Source organism: Rhinolophus sinicus, chromosome 18 (assembly GCF_057876585.1).
Source record: "Rhinolophus sinicus isolate RSI-liver-muscle chromosome 18, RSI-T2T, whole genome shotgun sequence".
Taxonomy (NCBI): Eukaryota; Metazoa; Chordata; class Mammalia; order Chiroptera; family Rhinolophidae; genus Rhinolophus; species Rhinolophus sinicus.
Window position 1 is genome coordinate 24,025,677 of NC_142518.1, and position 22,073 is coordinate 24,047,749.

Below are 22,073 nucleotides of genomic sequence, written 5' to 3' on the forward strand. Positions count from 1 at the left end.
ATACCTAAAAATGAATGAATACCATTCAAACTCATAAAATAGGCTTCCCAAGTGTTCAAAATAACCTATGTAAACTGAGAGGTGAAGAAGAAAATTGATGTACACCTAAACTGCATATCCATCTTCATTATTATGTATGCCTCTCAAGGATTTTTAATACATATACATTATATTTAGCCTGAAGGAAATGTCTAGGTAAATCATTTCATGTCTTATTTTAGTAGGCAATTAAGAATGATGTTGTTATTTTAGAAAATGAGAGTAGAAGTTGATAAAGGTGACTCACGAGGCATTTAGAAAACCACTCATACAATATTGTACATTTTTATTGAGCACTTTCGGTCTGTCATTGCTGACACTATTGATTAAATGTAAATTGATTCTAGGTAACCATAGGATAACAGTAAAAATTTAAATTTATATTCCTTAAATGCTGGGATTCAATTTTCCTGCTTGCTCAAAGCTGTTTTAAGATAGCACACATTGGATGACAAACAGATAAGTAGATTATTCAGATAGATTAAGAAATTTTAAATTAGCTAGTAAAATGTCTGCCCAAGATGATTCGTACTTTCGATGGTCAGATGTCACATGAACCTTGAAAGGTATTTAGAGGGCATCTTCTCTATGTAATTTTCTACTCGGAGATTTCCCTCAAAAATCCGAACAAAGATGTATCTTAACATAGGTATACTTTGAAATAAGATATTTTGCTAATTTTCTACTATATCTGATATATACTTCAGTTTAATTTTTTGAAACTAAAGTATTAACTCTATAATCATAGTTCCCATTTCTTGAAATTATTTATAACAGTCTATTATGCTGCTAACAGAATGTTGTATGAGCTAATAATAAATTTAAAATAAATTTCCAATTTATAAATAGTAAACTCTGAGAAATGTTGATGAAATTATCTCTTGTCCTCAAGCAGTCTAAGAAAGTAGATTATTTTCTTCTAGAAGATCTCTTGTTCTCCAAAAGTTTCAACCCCATAGCAAGTATTAACTTGCTTTTGAGGTAGTGTTGTATTTGTTAAAATATAATAGATTTTGTAATTCATGAAACAGAATACTCAAAAGATAAGGCAGAGTTAATCCACACACGTAACCTTCCTATAGCTAAAATTATGTGACATTCAAATATTTTTTTTATTTTTAGACTGTGATCACTGCAGAGAATTTACTCTGCCTGTTAGAAATTATCTTACAAACTAAAGGCACACCTCAGAGATATTGCACTTTCGGTTCCAGACCACCACAATAAACTACTGTGAGCTGCAATCAAAGCGAGTTGCAATTTTTCGCTGGTAGAGGGGGGTCTTGCCTTCAATTTGTAAAAAAAAAAACACATCTGTGAAGCGCAACAAAGCGAAGGGCAATAAAATGAGGTACGCCTGTATCGCCAATTACATACCCAAAATGGATGTTTTATAATTGTCGAAGTTGAAAAATCAAAGAACTGATAATGTCCCTGAAGATGAAGACGCTCTTATTAAATTAATAGAAATCCCTATTACAGAGGAGAAAACTATAATGTCTCAGTAGGGAATAAAAACAGCGAAACATCTGTTATCACAAATAAATATTGAAAAATCCTGGACTCCTTTTGCTATAATAATGTAACACATAAATATCTAGAGAATGCAAATCTGTTATAATTTATGGCACATATTAATGACTATAAAGGATAACTTTCTGATGACAGTGAAAGCATAGACAAGACTCCTAAGTATAGCATTTCTAAGGGTCTATTCTAGTCTAGGCTAGTCTACAAGCTTGCTAAGTCCCAGTGTTGAGGAGACAGAACAATATGTGAAGGGAAATCAATGTAAGTTCGTGTTATAAAATTGTTAATTTAGAGCTAAACGATATAAAAGTTAAAGAAGGTTTATGGAAAGCATTCCTGGTCAATCATAGCAGAACCAGGAAAGATTCTGCTAGGCTACACTTTGATTCTGCTTGATACCTAAAATATATTTCAAGATATACTTAAAAGTATAATATCATATTGCTTAAATCTTTTCAGCTCTAACAGCACCAGAGAGCACAAAGCATAGAGTTTACAAGCAGCAAAACTTAGGAAATTACATAAAATTAATGCATAACCTACATTGACTTTCTCTTTAAGGTCTGAGACGTTGCCTTCCTTCCGATAGATTGCAAATTCAGGACTCTGCAACACGGCTTCTGAACGAGTAATCCAACTGTGAAGTTCAGTTATATCGACATCCAACCTAAGACAGTAAAGAATAAGGGTCATTATTTGTTGATTATCCCTTTCCTCTATGTTGAAAAAAAAAAGTCAGTCTATCCACATTTATCATTCTCCACCTAATCTGAGACTCTTGCCTGATGCTCCTTTGACTCTTAATAGCGTGACTATTTCCATAGTCGGTAGGCTCAAAATTTGCAGTCAGCTTTGATCTAGAGTCTTATGATCATGGAGGCCATTTTATTCATCTCAATGTAGCCATCACCTCTACTGAATCCCCTATAAGCTATTCCTCGGCCTCTGCTTGAGGGTTTGCACTGGTAGAAAAATTACTACTTCCCAAGATAAACCTTCTTCTTTTTGGAAAGTATTTACAGCAAAGAAGACATTCCTTTTGGTGGGTTCCCACTGAACCATACCTCTGATGGTCATGCCTTTATATAGTGTCCAACCACACTGATTCTGGATTTGGCCATGTGATTTCCTATGGCAAATGGGATATTAGCAAGTGTAATGCAAGCAGAAGCTTCATACGTGCTTGCATCTTGGATCTTATCCTCTTAGAGCACACACTCGGAGAATGCAGCTGTTAAATAAAAATTCCAATGACCCTTTAAGAAAGCTCAATCTAGCCAAGTAGAGAGAACATGTGGAAGAGCGTGAGGCACCAGACCTTCTGACTCATCTCAAATACTAGCTGAATGCAACCAAATGAGTGCTCCAGCTAACACCCTAGGGCCACAGAACTGCCCCCAAGAGTCCTGCCCACCCTGCAGAATTGTGAGAAATGATAAATAACTATTGTTTTAAGCCAGCAAATTTTGGGGTGTGTTGTTATACTGCAGTAGATATCTCATCAACTACCCTGCTATTCTCAAACACTCTTTTATTGCAGAGATCTATAGAGCTAATGGAAATAAACTATTCACTTAGATGAGGTGATTCAGGTTTAGTTAAAGCAGAGGTTTTGGGGGAGTCATGGAAAGGCTGCAAGGGTTGAGGAGGTCTATGAATCACTTGAGATTCCAGGCACAATTCTGAGTGTGTGTGTCATTTTTCTTAAGAACTCCTACATTTTATCAGCATCTGTAAAGAATCTATGAAAAGGGAACTTAGCGCTCATCTAATCCAATCATTTATAAATGAATTAAAACAAACAGGCAAACAAATGAAACTGTCCAGAAAAATAAATGACTTCTCAATTTTCATAGGAAATTTGTGAATTAGAACAAAAATACAAATCCAAGATTTAAGACACCAAGTAATGTACTTTAATCACCATGCTATTTCTTCTTTTCCAATACAATCCTCAAATAGTTTGAATTGGCTCTTTAAATCAGTTAGAAGGTATCTGATACTGAACCTACCCTGCTCCTAGTTACTTCAATGAATAATTCATCGTTTGACAGTATTTTGCTTTCTTTAAAATTTGGCTGGTAAAGGGATCATAGTAGTATTTATTATAATCAGGGAAGAGGAGACAATTATCTTCTTGGTTTCCAATACTTTCATTGATGCAACCTATGGATTAAATCAATGTTTAGACTTCCATATTGGACTTTCAACTCACATTGAAGTTAAATTGAGTTAAACCTTCTAGGAATTTTTCACATAAATTATCTTTAAGCCAGTTATCCATATCACAAACTTATGAACTGATTTCCTGAACTCAAATTTCAGGGCTTTAAATCATATAAACCTAATAAAAAGTGTCATGTTCGTTGCAAGCTATTGGTTTAAAATGAAACAGATATAGAGCTTCACAGAACATGAAACACTTCCACTAAAGTATTCTCTTTTTTCATCCTTACAGAAGCATGTGGGAAAAGATATTATCCATCTCTCTGCTCATGTAAGGAGATGGAGGCACAGAGAAATTAATTGATCTCAGACTATTAGAACTGTGGGGAAGGATGTAAATTCATCTTGTTCACTATTATATCCTTCACCTCAAAGAGGTTCTGGTTCATAGTAATAAATATTTACTGAGTAAAAGATACCCAACAAGAAATTGAAGGAACAGATATCTGATTTCAGAGATTTTTTGACCCCACATTTTATATCAATGGATGTCAATACTTTCATTTGCATATGGACTGTAAATATTTATGGATTTTTCTTTTATTACCCATGGCAACTGCTCTCTTTCCTACATTTTGCTTTCCTGTGAGTTTAATTATTCGGTTTCCTATTTCTTCATTCATAATGTTGATTTTAAAATACAGGCATATCTCAGAGATGTTGTGGGTTCGGTTCCAGACAACTGCAATAAAGCAAGTATTGCAATAAAGGAGTTACAATTCTTTTGCTGGTGGAGGGCCTTGCCTTCAATTTGTAAAACACACATCTGTGAAACGCAATAAAATGAAGTGCAATAAAACGAGGTGTGCCTGCAGAGTCCTGTTGCATACTTCTAAAAACGCCTCTTTCCATTTCTCTCATTTATGTTAACTCATTAAACCAAGCCTTTGATGATGGCCATTTAACCCCCTACGAAATCCAATGCATTTTTTTCCATCACCATGTCGTAAGAAAGGCATTTTTGCTTTTCTTTTGGTACAATATAAAAATTCTTGTGCCTCTCTCTGCCTGTGGGCGTTCACTTGCCAATGCACGGGGCGCACCAGGAGTGCCAAGACGTGTATACCTCAGGAGTGACCCTTTACGAGTGGGAGCTGGGAGCTGGTGGATAAATATCCCACGTCTGCCGTCCAGGGTGCAGCCATGGTGAAGGATGGTACACGCAATGCACCACAGGGTTCCCAGGAGAATTGAACCCCGCTGCCCCCGGCAATAACCAGCTCATGTATCATCCTGTATTGCCTGCCTTGTTTTCCTAACCTCACTTCCCCACTTTGCTTCCCAAATAAACCGCTTGCACCTAAATCTTTGTCTCCAGATCCACTCTTGGGGGAACCCAAACTAAGGCAATGATCAACGGCCTCAAATCAACCCATCGTCCTGCCACGTTTAGTTTTTCAATTTGAACTCCGACTCTCCACAGAAACTATTTTAAACGTTTTCCAAAATTCTCAAAGCTCTGACCCATCCTCTTTCTCCAGCTATCAACAGATGACATTGTCTTCTAATTTGTAAAGAAAAGTACAATTATCAGACTAGAATTTCTTCCATATCCTATGTCCAAATATCCAATCTTACCTGCAATCTGCCCTTCTCATTCCCTTCTCTTACACTGGAGTGAATTTTCTTTCTTTTACTGAAAGTCAACCCCTCTACCTGTAATTTATACTTTATTTATTATCTTACTTCTTTTCAGGCATCTATCAATTTTTTGTTATCTTTCTACTGTAAATTCAATCCCTCCCTCTCAACTTAATTCTGCATATATTAATTTAAGCATATTTTATTGACTCCTTTGTTTTCTTTTGTTTGTTCATTTATTTTGTTCTTTAGATTCCACATATAAGTGAGATTCTATGGTACTTGTCTTTCTCAGCCTGATTTCTTTCATTTAGCAAAATGCCCTCTAGATCCATCTGTGTTGTCACAAATGGTAACATTTCATTTTTTATGGCCCAGTACTATTCCATTGTATATATGTACCTCCTCTTTATCCAATCATTTATTGATGGACATTTCAGTTGTTCCCATATATTGGCTATTGTAAATAATGTTGCAGTGAACATAGGGGTGCATATATCTTTTCAAATTAGTGTTTTGGATTTCTTCCGATAAATACCGAGTGGAATTCCTGGGTCATAAGGTAGTTCTATGTTTTTAATTTTTTTGAGGAAACTCCATACTGCTTTCCACAGAAAGCACCAATTTGTTCCCCTATTGCACCAATTTGCAATCCCACCAACAGTGCATGAGCGTTCCCTTTTCTCCACATCCTTGCCAACACTTGTTTGTTGATTTATTGATGATGGTCATTCTGACCGGAGTGAGGTGATATCTCATTGTAGTTTTTATTTGCATTTCTCTGATGATTTGTGACACTGAGCATCTTTTCATATGTCTATTGGCCATGTGTATGTCCTCTTTGGAGAAATGTCTATTCAGGTCGTCTGCCCATTTGTTAATTTGATTGTTTGTTCTTTTCGTGTTGAGTTGCATGAGTTTTTTAAAATAAATTTTGGATATAACCCCTTATCAGTTACATCATTGGTGAATATCTTCTCCCATTCAGCAGGGTATCTCTTTGTTTTGTCGATGGCTTCCTTTGCTGTGCAAAAACTTTTTAGTTTAATGTAGTCCACTTGCTTATTTTTTTTGTTCCCCTATCAATAAATATCGGTAAAAATATTACTAAGGGTAATGTCTGAGAGTTTACTGCCTATGTTTTCTTCTAGGAGGTTTATAAGGTTTTGGGGTCTTACATTTAAGTCTTTAATCCATTTTGGGTTTATTTTTGTATATGGTGCAAAACAGTGATCCATAAACTGGACAAATCTTGCAAAACATTTGCCTTTTATGAAGATAAGAGAATGACTGGAAGGAAATATGGGTGTCAAGGGAGGGTTGATTTCAAAACAGGAGTCAATACAAGAAAAACTCAAAACAGATTAAAGACTTAAATGCAAGACCAGAAACCATAAAACTCCTAGAACATAGGCAGTAAACTCTTTGACATCAGTCTTAGAAATATATATACATATGTATAGATCAATAGATAGATAGATAGATAGATAGATAGATAGATAGATAGATAGAGACATCGACATCGACATCGACATAGACATAGACATAGACATAGACATAGACATAGATATAGATATAGATATAGATATAGATATATCTCCTCTGGCAAGGGAAACAAAAGAAAAAAATAAGCAAATGGGACTACATCAAAGTAAAGAGTTTTTGCACAGCAAAGGAAACCATCAACAAAACAAAAAGAAAACCTAGTGAATGGGAGAAGATATTCACCAATAGGGGTTAATATCCAAAATACATAAGGAACTCATACAACGTAACATCAAAACAGCAAACAATCTGGAACTCTCCCATCTAGTCTATGGACTATTTGATTATGTTACCCTCATTCATAAAAACACTTCAAGACTTTCCGTTTTTCTTAGGATAAAGACCAAAATTTTGACATGGTCCTATATGATCTGGCCTTGACAAATCTAACCGTATAATCTACTTGGGACTTTATTCAAGCACTTCTTCTAGAAACAAATCTCACTTCAGATTTCTTAGGGAGCCCAGAGCCGTACTTAAGTGCTGTCTCTCCTCCAATGAAGTGATATCCTTTACTGACTCTTATCCACCTATCCACTAGAAGATTTCTATTTTGAAAACTTGGCTTCTCGTTGTAATCCACTTTGGTCAATTTTGTCCCTCTTTTTTTTTAAATCAGTCTGACTCAATTGCACACCAAATATTCTCTTACTCATAAAAGTGAGATGTGAATATCCACCAGTCACTGTGAAATCCCCCCTTGGTCTCCCTGATCTCACATCCTTTTGGTTCAGACTGTCTCTTGGAAAGACTGCTCACTTCCACCTACAGGTCCATGAAACTGAAGCTTGACTTGAGGTGATAGGCTAGCATCACAGCTGGGAGAGAATTGCTAAAGTTTTCTGCGAGGCCTGGAATTTATATTGCTCCAGTTTGCACACGTGTTATAATGATCCTTTACCACCATCTCCAATCCATTGGTGGGACAGGGGGCAAGGACGGAGAAACAAATAAGCTTTAAAGGGAGGTTATTTATCCCATTGGAAGGTAAATAATTTTCATTCAAAAAATCACGTACTTTGACATCTGTCTTCCTGTAAAAATGTGAAACTGTATGTTTCCTTTTAAAAGTGACATATCTCCCTTTGTTTCTGCCACAAAATGTATACTAAGTGCTTACAATATGACAGACACAGCATTAAACTGGATAGACAACAGAAATGAAAACGCATGTGTCCACATTATCAAGGAATTTGGTTTAGTGAAGCATCCATTTCACAAATAAAATGCTTTAGTCATAGAACTGGGCTCAGCTCATACTGTAACTTTTTTTTTTTTTTTTTTTTGGCTAATCAAAAAAACACCTCTTTAATGAAGTAGGATTAAATCAGCTTCTAGACTACAGGCTCTGCCAAGTAAATTGGTTATCTCCACACAATGAAGGCTTTGTGGAGTGAACACCATGGTAACCGTCTGTCTGCTGCTCAGTCTGTGAAGAGTTTAAGAAAGGCCTGGGCACCAGCTGCCATGTAGTTCTAATAATTAAGATCAATTCAGGCAACAGGATGGGAAATTCCACAAAGAGGTCTTTCCTCATTCAATTATTAGTTTTGGTCTCATTTTATACATTTCGAAAGAAATTGCACGAGGTGTTTGAACTTCCCTTTCACATAAAAGTCCCTTTGGAGAGTGATTATACTCCTTTTTTGATTTACAGATTTTTTTTTAAAGGGATGAGAAATTTTTCTAGGGCACTCATGAGCGGAGTGCTTTGCCTAGGGGGAAAAAAATATATCTATTCGTAGGCACATGGGTTAATAAGTTATACTTTCTTTCTGAAATGGAATGAAACAAAATATCAATGCGTATGTACAAGTCTCAGCTGTTAGACGCTGTTTTACTCCTTTCTTTCATCATTGTGACATCTTGATTTCTTTGGAAATAGGTGGAGCATAAACCCCATGCTCACATGATTTAAGCTCTGTGCCATTCCTCACCTAATCTTATTTTGACTTTTTTTTTTTTCCTGTAGTTTCCATGGGGGCTTTTTGATTCAACCACATCTATGATTTCAATACTAGTTTTTTTTTCTGTCCCAATATAATATACAGTGAGCCTACATTCTAACATCTAACATTCAATACCATCCCTTAGCAGTTCTAGGAGTTAACAGTCAGCTGCTAGCATTGTTTCCCCTCCAGTATCCTGACAGTAGGCGTCCCCACCTCCTTGTGCCAGCAACAAGGATGGAAGGGTGAAGGGGAAGCAAAGCAGAAGCAGAGTGTCAAAAGGCCACACATGCAGTCTTACTGAGTGCCAATGGCCCACATTCAACGCTTAGTCTCAGTGGCATTTCCACTGCTTTTAGCAAAATGAACAAGGTCTCCTTCTTGGCTTCCACTCAAACCCTGGCTTTCAAGTAACAATTGCTCATTTATTTTATTCCTTATCAATTTGGCAGCTATTACATCATCACTTTCCTTGGTTTTCCCCCTAGTTTTTACATTTTCACTGCTCTTGAATGTTTTTTCAGGTATCTTTGCTGATATATACGGCAAATGAACAGATTCTCCTGACTTACATTTATACATGTTTATAAAGTGAGTGCTATCTACTCTCCCCAGTGTTTCGTCAGGGGTATTTTCTACCTTGCTTTGTACTACCTGAGGCTGCGTATTTAATCACCAACTGAAGATATCTTACAGTTGTTAACTCAGTTACCGTCTTGAAAACCCTTGAGAAAAACACTGAAGAATTACTTTCCATATCACATTAAATCTTAGATTCTATGCGTGCATTTTTCTTTCTGCACAAAACCACTCGCTTCTAATTCTTTTTATTTTCACTTTTAAAACTCACAAAACCATTGTTAATGGCCTGAGATACAGTAAGTCGCTCATCCTGGGCCTCTACACATTCAGAATCAGCCCATTACTCATCTGACTCTCATAACACACTTCACTCTGTACTTAATGTACTTCTCCATGTTTTTACAGACAGACTCTATCCCTTAAATCCAGTCTAACTTCATCCAAGTAAAATCTTCTTCATCTACTAAGAAAATTGACTTCTCATTCTCTATTCACAAAACGATTTTTTTCTCCTGTAATCACTGATGAATATTCTGTCCTATATTTTTCAAGTAGATCCTAAAATCCCATCTTTGTTATTATTTATGGTTAGCAGTGAAGTGACAATTTTCTCTCCTTTGCAGAGGCACTCATCAAAAAACCCCAAAACCAAAACGTGTGAAGTCCCACAGAACAGACCATCATCGTGTCCTTGGATTTTTCTTTTTTCTTTTCTTTTTCTCTTTTTTGCAAAGGGTTTATTACCAAACCAAGGTCATTTTCCAAAGAGCTCTTCCATTTCCTGGAGCTTTCAAAATATCAAAAAGTATGGTGCGTGTATGCCAAATATTCAGAAGATCAATGTTTTTCCTCAAGATTATGCTGTATTAATGGATTCTCCTTCATCCAGTTGAGTTTTCCATAAAGATGATGCAAATTAGATCAATTACACACCCTTGTGATCAAAATCGGGAGATATATCTGCATACGTGTGTATAAACACTGTTAAGTAAATTAAAAGAAAAAATACAGAAACACATCCAAAAAAACAGAAATACTTACACCTAAAGTTGTCAATTTTGAATTCTCCATAGTATAACATACAGATCTTGTGCTATATGATAACAGTGCTAATTATGTCAGAAGAGCCTCTTAATTGGCACTGACTGTGTTCTGTTAATTTTCTGTAGAGTGACTGCCATAGAAAGTATTAAACTAACACATTTACATCAACTTTAATTCAGTCACTTGCAATACACCATTTGGAACTCATCATTACCAAATGTGTAAACGTTGAAAGGAGAAATCCTCCAAGCTCTCAGACAACTGATTTGATTAGTGAGCTAGGTTATGAATGTCCATTTTACATCTTTAAATATCTTTGTACATAGAATTTCATAAAAACTTATGAGCCTCACCTTTAGAAGCCTGAAAGTCAAGTGTTGATGCTTGCAAAATAGGTGAACTCTTACAGGATCCTACGCCTCTAGTCCTAGACCAGGTGACTTAACAAACCGTCTTTAATGTGCATTTTAATTAGCTAGAACATATGTTTTCATGTTAATGGAAACAAAACTGGAATTCTTTTTCATCGTTATTACAATATGAAAGACATCTTTTCGGAGGTGAGCTTAAGATTTCAAAATTGTGTTGATCATATTGTTAATAATCATCTTTGTTCTTCAGGGTTCTAGAAATTGAGATTTTAATTCCGTACTGGCATATGGGTACTCTCCTGATCAGGACTATCTGAAGGAACTCATATGTATCTTTCAAGACTCAGTTCAAGACATTTAACTTCTGTGGAGGTTTTCTCATTCAACTTTTCCCTACTTTTCCTCTTTTGACCTTTCTTCTGGGGAAACTGATCTCTCTCACCTGTATGTTTCCACATGTTAGTTGCTTCTAAAAACTGAACAAATAGACTACGCATTAAATTTGAATCAGAGAGGGCTTATCAAATATCAAATGAAATTCAGTATAAAACTGTCAGTGCTAAAAATAAAGTATTTTTAGGACTCTGAGATGTGATGAGTGCATGGTAACTATTATATTTTTATAGTTATAGAATATTATTAAAGGGAAAAATCGTGGTTAACCAGGAGAAAAAAAATCAACATTTAGAAAACTACCTCCTACAAATCAACATAGTCTGTGAATACACTCACAGGGTGTGTGTGTGTGTGTGTGTGTGTGTGTGTGTGTGTGTGTGTGTGCGTGTGTACACGTACAGTGTGGGTGTGTTTTCCTAGGTAGGAGGGAGAAAGACAGGACCAAAAAAATTGCCTTATATATATTTTTTAATTTGTGATGCTATGTGACTGTTTGTCTGTGTGTATATGTTTGTGTGTCTTTTAAATGAAAAGTGAATATAGTGCAGTGGAAAAATCACTGAACTGACAGGCAGGTATCACAGGTCTTAATCACCCATCTTAATCTTTATACTGTTTCCTCAGGAAAATAACTTAACTTCTCTGATCTTCCTTTACTTCTTCCTTTAAATTGCAAAAACTCAAAAGCTTCCATCAAACTGGTTGTAAAATAGAAATTGAAAAATACTCTTTAAAAATTACTCTTAAATGTGTTTAGTTACCTCACGAATTAAAACAATTTGACCTGAGATACAAATCTGAGGTCAGCCTTGCTTACACTGCAGCTTTGATATTCCAATTACATTAGTCTATTCACCTAGCTATCAAATTAAATAACAGCAAAGGATGTTATAATTCCCAGTTATAATAAAACCCTATAAACTCTTTTCAACAGTTTACACAGCACCTGAAACAAAATATGACAAATGAGAAAGGACATCGTCCTCAGTTAATATAAACTGGCTACATTAACAGTCCTATCAAATAATCTATTTTCCACATGGCTGCATGATCTTTTTTTACAACCTTAAATGTATTTCTACTTTCATATGTGTAAGTTTAAGTGCATCACTCATAAAATAATACGTATCAGTACACTTAAATTTAATGATTCCAGATTATGCTGAAATGAAATTCATCTTTAAAAGATACTAAACAGTCAATTTTTGTGTAGTTTACCTTGTCCTAAAATATGCATTTTTAACCATGCTTCAAAATCTGAATTCTCACCCAAAACATAAAATTTATCCTTAAAATTGTCTGTCTTCTTGTCAATTATGGCAAACCAAATAGATTTAACGTATACGTCTTTCAAAATACATGTCCTCAGATACAAATCCAGTGATTTAAAATGTTTAAGCTATAAATGTCAGAAAACTCCATGAGTTATCTGGCATTGATATTAATCTTTGTACCTCTAGGATAGCTGATTGCACTAAACAGAATAAAACTTCTAAGGAAATTTGGCTTCTAACCAAATAGTAAAAGTGAACTAAACTATTTTAACAGGTAGGAGACAAAAACAATTTTAAATAATCTTTTTACCTTAATTTGGAAACAAATTTTCACCATTTAAAAATGCATTGTAATATTTATTTCTAAAATGTGACATGGTTGAAAAGAAGTCACTTTTACATCTTCTGTTAATATAACTTTCAGGGAAACACCTCTTAAAAGCTAAGGAAATTCTCAAAATTCTAAGATGTCAGAATCAGCTATATTAGAGGAATTAGCTATAAAGACAAGGCATGTGAAAGCACATGGACAAAAACTGTAAGATCCAGAGTATTGGAAATAAAATGTTGCTGAGCCACAGATGCCTATAACCTATTTTTCATTTTCACCTTAACACAGATTAATAGAATTATTCTCTTGAATGACAGATGTCACAGTCCTAAATCCATGATAATACAATGTAATACGCCCAAGTTGAAAATTTTGACCCGTTTATTTTTAAATCAAATTTGATGTTTATGTAAAATGACGAAACCAAAAAGAAAAGCTGCATGTGCCCTTGTGAGAAATAAATGTGGGTCACTAGAGGGCGCACATTCCCTTTCACAGCTTGGTCCTCAATTTAGCTTCTTTTTTATTTTCTTATCTACATAATGATAACACGGTGACAAATGGATTTTTCATGGGAATTCTCTTACAGAGAAACATAAAATGTCCAAAGATATAGATAAAATGGTGTAAAAAGAACTTGTTAGTAAGAGACCCTCAGATGCACAGTTAAGGCACCTTCAGTCATTTTAACACAAACACAAAAGCGTCTTGAAGTCATACTATAAAGATTCCCATGATTAAACGTCTTCGACTTGGAGAGACATGCTAAATCCAAATAATACTGTAGCATTTTCTGGACTTCGTAACCTAGTAGTTTTCCCCCAGTCCATTAATTTTACCTGATCTTTGAACGTTTATATGTAGACACTCCTGCTCCATAAATCTGCATATGATTACATCCCTATACCACTTAAGTTTTTAAAATGTTAACTTTATATTCAAATTCCAAAGAAAAAAGTAAAAATAGGATTTTGAGCATCACGTTCATGTCACATCCTTTCACAAAGGAAAAAAATGAATTCATCTCCCACAATAACTATGCAGTTATTATAATCTTCATATTCACACATAGGTCATGAACACAGTGATTTAGAAACCTTTACTTTCAACACATAGTGAAACATGGAGTTCAGATTCAAAACCAGGTCCGCCTGAATCCAAAGATTTCCGCTACTCTACACTTATTTTCCTTTGTTTCAAATGAAAGGGATACCCGTTTTTAAAACATTAAGGAAAACTCAGTATGAACTTCTCTTTTGTTGCTATAGAGTAAAGTCTGGTGGTTACTACTGTGCTATTTTGGTTATGACAGAATTTGGTTAGAGTCTCTAAAACTAGAACATTAATTCTAAACATTTTCATTTACCTAAACTATGATCCTTAGTTGCATAACTGATATCCTTATGGCATCATAAAAATACTTTTCCTAGATTGTTTTTACTTTGGAATCTTCCTTAATTTCATAAAATCCACAAATTTCCAATCTGTTGATGTGTTTTCTGACTTCAGAATTGATAGTAAGCATAGATGACAAAGGCTATTACTTATAACATATTATGGGGGTTAAGATAATGGTTAGCACTAAGAGCCTTGCACTTTGAAAAACAGTTCAATTATATGGGACTCCCACTTACACCTTGATATTAAAAAAAACCTAACCTTTTTTGAAATTAAAGTTTATTGGGGTGACAATTGTTAGTAAAGTTACATAGATTTCAGGTGTACAATTCTGTATTACATCATCTATAAATCCCATTGTGTGTTCACCACCCAGAGTCAGTTCTCCTTCCATCACCATATATTTGATCCCCTTTACCCTCCTCTACTATCTCCCCACCCCCTTTACCCTCTGGTAACCAGTAAACTGTTGTCTGTGTCTATGAGTTTAAAAACCTAACTTTAAAAGAATTTTTTTCACAGATAAAGATCTCTGTATTTAAAATAGTCAAATGTTCCAATGTGACCCTAGCTAGAGTCTAGGAGACTTCAGAATGTAGAATAGTCACAATCTAGGGTAAGTGCACAGTTCCCATAGAGAGACCTCGACAAATGCTGTAACAGTCTCAGTCAAGCTTTTAATTTCAGCTAAATAATTTGATGAAATCACCTTTAACTTCTCATTAAAAGATAGCCTGCCAAAGTTTAAGAATATAGCATCCTGTGCTAGTGCCTGAGTTCAAATCCTGACTGCACTGCTTCCTATAAACTTTGTAACCAGGAGAAGTCACCTGACCTTTCTGTGCCTCATTTTTCCCGGGGGGGGGGCGATGATAAAAAAGTACGTTATAATGCTGTTTTAATAGTTAAATATGCTCATATGTATAAAATATTTCAAAGAGTGCTTGATACATGGTAGAAGCCATTAACTTTTTAGCGACTGTGATTATTGCCCTCCGTGACTCTTCCTTACTGGGTTTACGCCAGCCCTCTGCCACTTCTAACTTTCTCATTTGAGGGCAGAGCTATTTGTTTTAGTGTTTTGTTAAGGGCTGGTAAAGTAAAAGCCATTACTGTAATTACAAGAATAAAAACTGCAAAGAAAGCTATACCAAAGACAAAAAGACAAATCAATAAAAATCATCCACAGTAAAATAATCCCATCGATTGCACTCTTTATTGCAGGAATAAGCAGACTGTGGTCCATGGGACAACTCTGGCCCGCCACCTGTCTTTGTAGACAAAGTTTTATTGAACACAGCCACACTCATTTACACATTTTTTATAGCTGCTTTCTGGCTATACCATCAGAGATAGGTATTGCAAAATAAACCATACTGTGCCAAAGCCTAAAACTGGTACTGTCTGGCTCTTAAAGGAACAGTTTCCTGAGTCTCACTGCTCCATAGAGTGAAGTTGAGATGACCTAATTCTCCCAACACTCAGATGGGTACAAAATGCTGTGGTTCACAGTGGCAATATTACTTTGTCTCTCTCAAAAACATGCAGTGGCTCCCCATGACCAGATCAAGTTCACCTTCCTTAGTCTCACAACTCTATGTAAGTGCTGGTGGCATACAGGCTGCCCCTCCTCCCCTGTGTCTGAATTATCCTTTCCCCTCACCTTTACCTGTCCACTCAGATGCGAATTTCTTCATGAGCTTTCCATGCTCAACTCTCAAGCAGAAAATGAGCTTTCCTTCCTTATGACGTTTCTCACGTTCTATCAGTACTTCCTCGTGATACAGTTTATGCTTGAGTGCAGGCTTCCTGAGGGAAGGACTAAGTATGGTTCACAGTTACAGCAACGGGAGTGCTTCACAAATCATAGCGATCCATTAGGTAGTAGTGGAATGGATATGAAAATTAGCAAGAAAACTATGGTTGCTGCCACTACATTCTTGAAATCCTGTGGACTCACACTGACTACAGGAGTGAGTGTTCAAAGAAGCCTGGCTCACATTAGATGGTGCCCTGGGCCCTGTGGGAGGCAATTTCAACTTTAAGCGCACTCAGTGTGAAAGCTCGCTGAGTTTAAAGGACTTCAACATGCTTTTATGTTGTGGATCTTTAAAGTTTAAATAAGTTCCAGTCAAGGTTCAGAAACTATCTAGTGCAATGTGGACGGCCATTTAAATCTGACGTGTGCTTACTGCCCCACTGCGTCATATGGAAGTACCCTTCCCCAGCATCATGAGTTGGGTCAATCCATCTACTTCTTTCAGTGAGCATCTCTATAAACTTTAGTTCAAACACAAAGCAAAACTCACTGCTCTACCAAGATAGTATCTTCCTCAGCTCAGGGTGGCATAACCAAATACTGTCGGCTGAGTGGTTTAAACAACAGAAGTTTCTTTGCTCATAGTTCTGGAAGCCAGGAGATCATCAGGGTGCCAGCATGGTCAGGCTCTGGTGAGCGCTCTGCTCCTGGCTTGTCACCCTGTCCTCCTGTCACGGTGTCCTCACATAGCAGGGAGAAAGACAGAGCAAGCTCTCAGATGGCTCTTGTAATATGGACACAAATCTCATCATGAAGGCCCCATACTCGTGACCTCATCTAAACCTAATAATTGCCTCCCACAGGCCCAATTTCCAAATACCAACAATTGGGGTTAGGCTTTTAAGATAGGAACATTGGGGGCGGGGCACAATTCAGTCCACAGGAGCCAGGCATCATTACATTTGTGTTGATTTATAGAGATACAGGTTTCTGATTGGGGAAGACACCAGAATAAGAATATGCCCAGCAGATATAAGAATATTTTCTAGTATAAAACAAATGTGGTAATGGAAAGATAACTGTGCTACATTAATAACTGGAAACTCAGGCCAGAATGCAGATTGCGTACCCCACTACCTCCTTTAGAGACTGACCACAATCGATGTGCATTCTGACCTAAACCAGCAGCCCTGCGGCGAATGAGTCCTGCTGTGTGCTGGTTCCTGGACCAGGCAGTTGTCCGGACCTGGTCAAACACGTAAAGTAATTCCCTGTACCTGGTAGCATTCACATACTAGTACCTGTGACTATTGCCCACCTTTTCCCCTGTATAGTTCTTTGATGCCTGCCAAATGGCATGCAGGACATCCACTTTGTCCTGCAGTCACTGAAGATGCACCTCGTATGTAAGTTTCCCTTCATAAACTCTATTAGCTGCCAGACTGGAGTTACCTGCCTCTTCCCTCGGTCTTTCCTTGCCCTGCATTTACATTGGTGGGTTTTCAGTCTTGGGGCTTTTTCCCTGGGTCCACAAGTACCGACAAAGAGACCTACGTAGTATAATAAAATTTCCACAGGGCGAGGGCAAACAAAGAAAGTCATATAAATTCCATTTCCAAAATAAAGAAACGGATTCTGAGTGAGATTAAGTGACTTGCTTTGGTCACATAGCTTATGAGTGGAAGATCCAAGGCCAGAACCCATCTGCTCTCAGATCCATTCCCCAGGTTTCTCTTCTCCTCTCTGTATCCAGGGGACATACATTTGTCACCATTGCTTACCCTCTGGCTTCCACTTGGGTGTGTCCAATTGGAAACACTAGCAGAATACTGGAGGGCAGAAGGAACAGACAAGCCAAGGTATTTTTCCTTCATATTCTACTTTTGCTGGCATTTTCAGAGCAGCTATATCTCCAATATGGCTTCTGTTTCCTCTGGATGGCCCTCTTCTCCACTGGTCTAAGCCCCTGACAATGGCAGTCCTGCTAGAAGTGCCCAGCTTTGGGACTCTGGTACCATCCCCTCCTCAATTTCTAGGCATATTCGCAAGCTTCCTGATGTTGCTAATGTTTTGAGTTGCCTCACCATCCCCTGCTGCTTCCCAGTTTTCCTCCACCTGCTTAACCAATTCCTTGTATTATGTTTTCTCTCTGAAACACCTTGAATGGTTTCTGTTTTCCTGACAAGACACTGACAGATACTCATGTAATATCTACTGGATACTTACTATTTGTTAACTTCTGGGGTAAGCACTGTAGGTCTAGAATTGAAAATAAATGGCTCCTGCCCTTGAGTTTACTAGAGATGCAAATATGCAAAAACAAAATCATCACAATAAAATTCTGCGAGTATTTTCATGAAAGTACTAGTGAGGCTGAGAAACGCCTGGGAGGTTAGGTTCCCAGAAAGAAAAGGTAGTTAGTTGGGAAGCAAGGAAACTGGGTGTGGGAAAAGGGAAAGTAATGAAAAGAGAATCTTAAGTGATAACGGTAGGTGCAAAGAAACAGAAGCTCCAGGGAGATCTGAGAGTGGTTAAGGCTGAGGCAGAGGCAGTGCCACTAAATATACAGTTTCTGGTCAGTCTATGAACTATTGGTTAGCAGTCTGTGACAACAAAAGTCACCAAAGTATAAATCAACTAAGTCACTAGGCATACTATTATGTTTCACCTGATTTCTTTTTAATTGCAAAACTTTCTTGACAAAGGAAGCAGCAGTGCATTGATTTACATTCTGGCTCAAGCCTCTTATTTCATTGTGTACTGGTAATAGTTTGTAGACTGTTTCAGGTTGCATGGCATGTTTAAAAAAATGGGCAGGGGGAAGGTAGGGAAGCTGGAGAGTTAGGCAGCTAAAGATCAGAAAATAATTTCTGTGCCATGCATTTCAAGAATTATGCGCAGAGGAATGATCTAATGAAATGCCACTTTATAATATCCCTCAGGAGGCTCTGAAGAGCATATATAGGAAGGGTGAGAGTAAACGCAGAAAATTCAGTTAAAATTTTCTTGCAGAAACTTATTGGAGACTGAATTAAGGGGGAGGCAGCCTGGATGTAAAGGGGAATAAATTAAAGATAATTTAATAGGCATACTTGGAAGGATTCAGTGATAACAGCCAATATCAGACCACTACGAACGGTTGTGCAGGTTGTTCACTGCGTAAGTCCAGAAGGTGCTGTTTTTACAATCTATGATATGAATGACATTGTCTGTACTGCAGAACCACATTTGAGATTTGAGTAAGAAGTCCAAGTATAAATGCCCAATAAACATTTGAACGATATAGGTATGACCATCAGAAGGGAGGATGAGCTAGAGATATTAATTTGGAAATCATCACATATAGATGGCTGATAAAGACAAGACTATAAATGATAGTGCCCTGGGAAAGAAAGTGTCATGAGAACAAAATGAAACCAAAACTTGAATCTTGTGGAGACTGACAATAAAGGCAGAAGGAGACTGAGAAGACATAGTCAGAAAACCAGGAGGAGAAGAGAAACAGGAGAGAACAATGTTCCAAAAAAATGAGGGAGAGAAAAATTTCAGGAAGGCACTAATGATCAATGTCAAGCACAGCACAAAGTTCAAGAAGGATAAGAATTAAAGAGCAATCTTTGGAGCCAGCAATTAAGGAGCTCTCTGGTGACTTTGCCGAGAGCAGTTTCACTGCTTGATGTAGAATATGAGAGGGGGAGGGGGGGAAAGACATCAGAAGTAAGGGAATAGAGGTGTTTCAGATCTCCTGAGTAAAAATGCACTTTGCTTTGCAGTCAATTATGCTTCTTTTAGATGAATAAATGTGACTACCAATTTCTTCACTCAAGGAACAAACAAAACTGTATGTCACAGTTCTGAGAATATGGCCCTGTCTTTCTCCCTGTTAGCATCCCTCTGTGCCCTTGCATTCTGGAAGAGTTCATTTTCATACAACTGCTATAGCTAGACATGCAGAGCTATGTGTAGTATTATATAGGACGAGGTCCCCTTAGAGAGCATTTCAGTCAAAACACGTATTGGGTACCTACCATATGCTGTGTTTCCCCAAAAATAAGACCTAGCTGGACCATCAGCTCTAATGTGTCTTTTGGAGCAAAGATCAATATAAAACCCGGTTTTATTTTACTATAATATAAGACCGGGTCTTATATAATATAATATAACATAATACCGGGTCTTATATAATGTAATATAAGACTGGGTCTTATATTAATTTTTGCTCCAAAAGACTCATTAGAGCTGATTGTCTGGCTAGGTCTTATTTTCAGGGAAACATGGTAGCAGAAAACCCCATACCAGGACAGGAGTAAAATATGAACCCTGGCCAAGGATGCTTTCAGTCTAGTGGGTAAAATAGACATACGGAATAGATCATGTCAACATAAAGCAATCAGAGGTGTCACAAGATAGAACAGTAGCATCACTTAGCCTAGTCTGGAGTAGATGGTTCCTAACACTGGGGCCAGTTTGGGGAAAGACAAACAAGAGTCGCATTGGAACTGAGATGGTGCTCTAGTGCACTGATTTCTAAGATGTGGGTCCTGAACCAGCAGCATTAGCATCACCTATCTTAGATTCTCAGGCACCACCTTAAACCTACTGAGTCACAAACTCTGGTGGGGACCAGGAATCTGTCTTTAAACAGACTCTCCAGATGATTCGGGCACATGCTAAAGTATGAGAACTGCTGTTCTTGTGCAAGGGTTCTCAAATGCTAAGGCTTTTCAGAATGATCTGGAGAACCTGTAAGAGTCCTGGGCCCACCTACGGAAATTCTGATTCAGCAAGTTTGGGGAGGGCCCCAGAAATCTGCATTTCTAATAAGCTCCCAGGTGATGCTGCTGTTTCATGCACTGCACTGAGTGTTGTTGCTCTAAGTGTTCTCTGGTCACTTAGTAGGCCTCTAAAATTCACATTCTTACATTGCTCAAAAGAAATTTATTGACTTATTTTTTATTTATATGACACAATAATTTTAAGAACCCTAAAGGGATGGTTATGATTTTGGACTGTCTGAGGATGGTATGCAAGGTTTCTATTCTTCACCAAAAATAATTTCTAAACTAAAACTGGAGTTTATGACCAAGGTCATTTGACCCTAATACATAAAAAGCAGGACATTGTAACTATAATGCTAGTCCTGATTTTGCAACTGAAAGCCAGTTATTTCACCTTTTTGGACTCCGATTAACCTGTAACCATGGACGAGTCTAGAGTCTAGTCTCCTTAGATAGAAGAAGCAAAGTATTGTTTTTCTGAACTGTGAAAAGGGCAAAAATGTTATTACTGAAACCAATAACTCAAGTTGGTCTTTAGGATCAATTTATCACATACAAAATTCAAAAATAGCTCTTACACATATTAATCATCTAATTAGAGTCTTCAAATAAGTTAAAATGTTCTCTCTTACAACTTCCAGATTATAATCTGGGAGTCAAAGTTAAATAAATACCTAACACGAAAATACTTTAGGCATTAATCTCATAAAATTGGAGAAGGAGAGGTCTTCCTTAACAATTATCTAACTTCCTTCCAAGGACCTGACATAAATTAATGTCCTTCAGTCAGCAGACATAAAAAGAAAAACAAAAAACAAACAAACAAAAAAACGAAGCTGAAAAATAGGAAATGAAATAATAACGCAGGTCTGTAATTCTCTCAGCAATTTATTCTACCATTTAGTAAAAATGTGAGGAATGGTCAGAAAAAGTAAACTTTAGACTCAGTCTGCTTACCTAGGAGAAGAGAAAGTGACTAAGTGAATTTAGGTATTTCTAAATGACTTTATACATCTCTGGAGGTCAAAGATATTCATTTGCTAGCATCATACTTGAGAAAATTATCTTTACTGAGGTGGCATTTACTTTAAAAAGCTTCAACTGGCTACCGGTTTTACCCAAATGATACCAAAATGTAAATAAAAGCTTTTATGAAAAGTCTCTTAAAATTTCTGCTACATGATTAGGAACTAATCTCCTAAATAAATTCCAATTAAGTAGATAATAGATCTAGTTGTAATGTACTCTGAGTTCCATACTCTGATAATTA

General features: G+C 36.9%; 1 protein-coding gene across 8 annotated transcripts in view; it reads right to left on the reverse strand.

The window, feature by feature from the left end:
* Positions 1-22,073, reverse strand: part of DMD (dystrophin) — a 2,122,179-nt gene that overhangs the window by 1,356,170 nt on the left and 743,936 nt on the right. For all 8 annotated transcript variants that reach the window (XM_074323910.2, XM_074323908.2, XM_074323912.2 and 5 more), the window contains exon 18: positions 2,113-2,236. In XM_074323910.2, coding sequence (XP_074180011.2) covers positions 2,113-2,236 — 124 coding nt within the window. The remainder of the gene's footprint in view (positions 1-2,112; positions 2,237-22,073) is intronic.